Consider the following 6,148-nt stretch of genomic DNA (forward strand, 5'->3'; position numbering starts at 1 on the left):
AAAAAATATAGCTGTCAAGCTTCAGAATATATATATGTTTCGATACTGTGATTTTTTAATATATTTTTTTTATAGAGCAAAAGAGAGAAGAGAGAAAAAAAGAGCGCGTGTAGTTTAATTGTAAGATACACAAATACTAAACATGATCTTCAATCAGTCAGATGGACACACACATCCGGTGAATTTGTACGTTTCCGTTCCACCAGAATCTTGCGGTTGTCCGTTCGAATAAAAAGAGAATAAAGGAAGAGGAACAGGAAGAGAAGGAGGCTCAAGAGTCGACCGGAGTAGAATGATGAAAGAAAAAAAAAAAAGAAAATAAAAATGAAAGACGAACGTTGTCCCACGGTAGCTCGTCGTCGGCTAGACCAAACAAACAATCTTTATCTTCTTTATGGTTGCCCGCTTATCTCCGTCCGGCGACTAACTCTCAGCAGGTTCTGTGCCTCTTTCTCGCCTTCCTACGCAAAGAAATCCTTTGTGTTCCGGCATACGTTCTCACGATGGAAGAAAAGAGAGAAAGAGAAAGCGAGACGAAATGCAGAAAATTTGAATAAATCTCGCGCGGCGTCGTGAATATCATTTCGTTAGACTTTGCGAAGTGTTCCGCATCTTTAAGCGGGCACTGAAAACGGTTCTCTAAGGCCCGTTTCTACCACAATACAATTTAATTTTAACTCGGTTTAACTAACTCTTCATCTTTTTCCAATTCCGAGAATTAGAAAAGGATAAAGAGTAAGTTGAATTGAGATTAAAGTTAATCTAATCTTTGGTAGAAACGGGCCTAAGTATCGTTCCGGTAAAGTTTTGAGAAAGCCATGTCAGTGCACTCCGCACAACGAAACCTGGGCAAGCTTCGTTTATAATCAACGTTCAGAAACCTTTGGTGGTTTTTATGATAGAGAGAGAGAGAGAGAGAGAGAGAGAGAGAGAGAGAGAAATCTTACATCGTTTAGCCAATACTGAAGATAAATGATTGTGTTGATATGAAAAACGGATGGCTTCTTTTGTAAATAACTGTCGCAAATTTGTAAAAATAAATCAGAGAATTGAGATAAATGTATTCAATGGAATATTTTGCAAAATTTTTTTATATCTTTTTCCTTAGAATAATTCATCCCAATCAGTGTGTTACAATTCTTCTTACTTCTCTTTGTTTACACGTCATCAGATATGTACTGTTTTATATATAAAATTACTGTGGCTTTTGGTTTGGATACGTTGAGAATGTGAAATTTATATAAATCGACATATGTCGAGAAATCGTCGCGACATTTCCTGACAAACTGAGATTGAGCGCTGGCGATATACAAATAACGATGAATTGTTCAATTCACTAATACTGCTTTCTCGCAAGACAAGAGAGAAATCAATTTGTGAAAATTCTAACGGATACTTTCATAAAAGAATATCAATATTCTTTCTCTGTTCATCAAAGAATTTTTACAATAAATTGACTGAATAAAAATTGTCAAGACACATTTTTAATCGTGAATTATTCGCAAAAAAGAATAAGTAATATTTGTGAAACAAATGATGCAATAAAAATTTCTAATAATAAAGATTTTTTAAAATTGAAGTTATTTCGATAATTTTGAATGTTAAATTCATATTTTTATCGTTTATCGTCAAATGTGTGGTTTCTCAATTATATTCTGTATGATACACACAGGGTATCCGATAATAAATAATCAAATCACATCTCGTGAGCAGGTAGAAATTAAATAAAAAAAGTACTAGTTCGCAACTTTCACGTAATTAATGAAATATTAATAAAAGTCTACAAGTAAGTATGTATACGTGAAAAAACTCAATACGGTGCGCGTTTATGGTTGTTAAGAACGTGATAAGATGTTTGGAGATGTGCTGTATGAATGGCATTAACTAGGAGAAGAACGATTCATAACTATACTTGTACCATTCGTAGAACACGTCTCCAAACATCTTATCGCGCTCTTAGCAAGTACCGTGTATAAAGTTAGAATATCTCCGCGCGAACACACGATTATTCGCAGAGATCTTTATTAATTAATATCTCTTAATTAATTATTTTAAAGTTCGCAAAATGTAAAGGACTTTGCTATTCAGTTTAACCTCTTTCTAGCTGCTCACGAGAGGTGATCCGATTATTACTGTACACGAACTTAGTCTTATATAAATAAATTACTAAAATCAAAATTAAAACTTCCTCATCAAAAATCATTAGCATATTTAAAATAAAAATGTAAATTTCGGTCCAAAACGACAGTGTGAATTAAAAATAACAGTACATAGAAAATGCAGGAATATAATCCGAAATATTCTATTCTTTTATGTGTCGTGTAGAATTAATTTTATTCCGTGCTCGTTCAAACGAAAGTATTAAATATACATTAACGGATAATATTTTATATGTGTGTATATGTATTATATGCTTGGCTTTGTTAAATTAATTTCACCATATTAATAGAGATATAGATAATTAATCATATCTTTATCATCCGGTGAAAGTAATTTAAGAAAATCAAATAATAAGCATGTCCACCTAATTCAATATTGAGTCCATTTCGCCCTCTTTCGAGGGATGACTTCGCAGTACAGTTATGTATAGGGAGAAACGTTCCTCGTGATCGCTTATTGAGACGAGCATGAATCGTGAAATTCGTCCGAAGTCGCCGTGTATCCGTGCGGAATCAATTCGCCAGGGTTTCCGTCGGAAGAATGCACAGAGCGATATATATATATATATATAGGTTTCCTTTTATACGCGGATTTTTTAACTACCTTTCTTGGATTTCGACTATCTTTCTTTCAACAAAAATTCGATCGAGATACAATCTCTGTTATAAAGACTTTAAAGATTTTTTTTCAAGAATAAAATTTCAAGCGAAATTTCATGCATGTATTTCAACAGTATTATCTAATGAAATTTTCAAAAAGCAAGGCTCAACTTCAAATTCGGAGAATTCGTACGCGAGAGCATTGCGAAATACATGGATTGTCAGGAAAAGCGGTCAGCAAAACCGAGAGCTCATCGGCGTTTTGTACAAGTTTCGGTTAACCGCTGACAAACGATCGGCAGCGATCGATCGTGAGGAGATAGCCTCGGTGGTCGCGGACAGAAACGACGTGGTGAACGCAAAAGAGGCGCATTTTCGTTGAGTTTCTGCCTGTGACGCGTGGAAAAAGTCGTGGAATGTGATAGCTGGCTGCGCGCAATAAAATCGTAATTCTGCAGCAAGGCGATATCAAATACTCTTGGTACGCTAATAAATTATGAAATCCGCCGCACCGATCGACGATGCGTGCGAAAGGTTTCACCGGATTCACCGCAGTCTCGTTAGACTTTTAATTGCGGCAATTGAGATCTCGGAAAATCATAAAGACGAATAAAAATTCGATCGCTTTCCCGGTAAATAATAAACTTCGCGACTGCGTGAACTGATCAAATTGGTTTGTGACGCTCCTGACGAATGCTCAACTCGCATTATATATTTCGCCAAATAATCGCGGTTAAATATACGGACTTTATCCACTTTATCATTGCGAATCACAATATACATTTTAATTGCAACATAATGCTGATATATTCCGCGATTATGTAAATAAAACAATATCCTGATGCGTGTTTCCGCATTAATGCAAATAATGGTTTAAATGCAATATTACACGTGCAATTTAACAGATCGCACACGGTGGGTAAATATAACATTTTCAGAGACAGAGATTCGGGTAAAATTAACATTTGTTCGTGTCTAAAATTCATTATGCGTAACAATAAGTATTTCATACATTTCTCGGTACAAAAGTGAAAAGCATCGACGCCAGCCTACGTGAGCGGACGCTGCGAAGAAAGATTGTTCTCGCATGCACAAATGACGCGAGTCCCATGTGAAAGGAGCATATGGCGTTTTGTATACGAGACTCGCGTCCTTCTGCAACGTCTTGCCTTCTTTAAGCTTTTCGATGCCACCTGTTACGTAAATGCGAACGAGTGAGAAAGAGGACCGAGCTTCCTGCGAGACGCGGCCGATTGATTCGTGCCGTAATAATCAAAGAGGACGAATCGCGTCCTTGTTGCACCGGGAGGTGGTCTTCCCATCTGATGGCCATTCAGCCGCTCGACAACCACGAATGCACTGCCATGCGCCACGCCGTGTGGTTATAATAATTCCAGCTAGCGATGGCACTGATACCCTCGCGGTGCCGAGCTATCGAGTACCGTACACACGAGGTACCTTCCGCAAGTTATTGTTAGCCGGCAGTAGCCGTACTGCGAGATATCAATTTATTTAAACGAGCTATCAATCCACCGCAAACATTGGAGAGAATGAAGCAAGTAACGAGAGATTTCAACGAGGCGGTGAATAACAACACGTTTATAGTTGAAAATGCCTCTTGACACAAGATAAATCAATTCTCCGCGTTTTGTTAAATCCAAGTTTCACGATTCAAATTCAAGATAAATCGTACTCTACGCGAGTTCCTTGATAAATTAAAAAGATTTAAAGTTTTCTTTTTGAAAAAAATCCAATTGCGATAGAATTACTGTTCAATAATATATGTACATCCCACATCATGATAAATCTTAAAAAAAAAAAAAAACATTTTATCATAAATCTCGGAATGTTTCGCGTTCGAAGCTAAATTTTTACAACGCTCCAAAATATTCCATGTTTTTCTTCAGATAACGAGCGAGATGTCAAGTGACATCGTCGAGATTGCGTACACGTCGGGGAAGAAGCAGCGGTTAAATTAAGCTGTTCAAAATGACTCACCGTTGATATGCATTTGTGGCTCGGCGAGATGAATTCCAGGCCCCGCTGTCCCTCGCCGCTGAAACATCTCTGTATATTGCTCATGAACTTGCGGCGAATCGCCTTAAGCGAGTACACGCACAAAGCTGAGTGCGGTCGCGGCACGTCACTGTTGGGCCCGTCGCTCTCGGCGAACACAGCGAAGAGCACGTCGTCCTGAGCGGTGATGCCCAGGTCGCCGGCAAGTACCGAACCGGCCTTGCCTACGTAGGCGGCTTGCACCAGATTGTAAATACGCTCGTCACTTGTGCAATTAATCGGTATCTCCGTATACGAATAATAATGCTCGTCGTCCTGACACACGCGGACCAATTTTGATAAATAGATCGGCGTCTCCGTATTTTTCATTTGCGTAGTAAGGAAATAACTAAACCCACCGCTGCTGAAGCCGTAGATGTAGTTAATAGGATAACGCTCGCGCGACAATGAGTTAACATACATTCGCGTACCGGTTGTCACTGCTGCTTCTGCGATGTTCAACATCTTGTCTTTGTCGAGGGAACGCGAGCTCACCGCCGGCACTTCCGAGCGATAGGGTGAATTGCCTGTAAAGGTCACTCCGACGTACATGACCTGAGAGACCGGTGGATTTGGCGGACCAGGTGCGATAAACGCGACCGTTGACGCGGTGGCGTTATTTGCCACCACCGCTTCCTTCACTTCCTGCACCACGTCCGATATGTTGTGCAGATTGCGCACCGTGCACATGCCTTGGAACAGGCTGCCGCAGGAGATGAGCCGCGTAGTGGTGTAATCGATCACCAGGGCCTTGTTTACGTTGTCGACTGGCCGCTTTTGCGCCTCACGGGGGCAGTCTAGCATCGAACACGCTGTGGAATCGCCCTTAGGTCCGGTGACCTCCTTTACGACCAGCAGCAAGTCCGGTGACAGCTGATAGAGACGATTAACTGCGCCTACGTACACCCGGCCTGTGTTCTTGTCCACTACCAGGTGGTTCATGCGTTCCACTTCTGGATCGTGGAATTTCTGTACTATATCGGCCGGTAATGAGCGCGTTATCGGCAACGATAGCGATAGCATGAGGATCAGCATCAGCGGCAGCGACAGACGACACCAACATCGTCGACGCGGCCGCGATACCACCAACCGCGCCACCCTCATCGTCCCCGTGGTTGTTGTCGGGAAGACTGACAACATGCCTACTCTACTTCCACACTACGGACTCCGTCGTGCCTTCCTCCCACCACCTCCTCCTCCTCCTCGTCCTCCACCTCCTCCTCCTTCTCCTCCTCCTCCTCCTCCTCCTCCTCCTCTTCCTTCTCCTCCTCCTCTTCCTCCTCCTCCTCCTTTTCCTTCTCTTTCTCTTCTTCCTTCATCGCTTCTTCGTCTAT

At 40.9% G+C, this 6,148-nt stretch overlaps 1 protein-coding gene across 1 annotated transcript in view; it reads right to left on the reverse strand.

The window, feature by feature from the left end:
- LOC108747744 (plexin-A4) overlaps positions 1–6,018 on the reverse strand; it is a 184,888-nt gene extending 178,870 nt beyond the window's left edge. Inside the window, exon 1 of the mRNA XM_018485440.1 lies at positions 4,758–6,018. Within this exon, the coding sequence (XP_018340942.1) occupies positions 4,758–5,954 (1,197 nt within the window). The 5' untranslated portion in view covers positions 5,955–6,018. The remainder of the gene's footprint in view (positions 1–4,757) is intronic.
- Positions 6,019–6,148: the final 130 nt, after the last annotated feature.

Source organism: Trachymyrmex septentrionalis, unplaced genomic scaffold, assembly GCF_001594115.1.
Source record: "Trachymyrmex septentrionalis isolate Tsep2-gDNA-1 unplaced genomic scaffold, Tsep1.0 scaffold20, whole genome shotgun sequence".
Classification (NCBI taxonomy): domain Eukaryota; kingdom Metazoa; phylum Arthropoda; class Insecta; order Hymenoptera; family Formicidae; genus Trachymyrmex; species Trachymyrmex septentrionalis.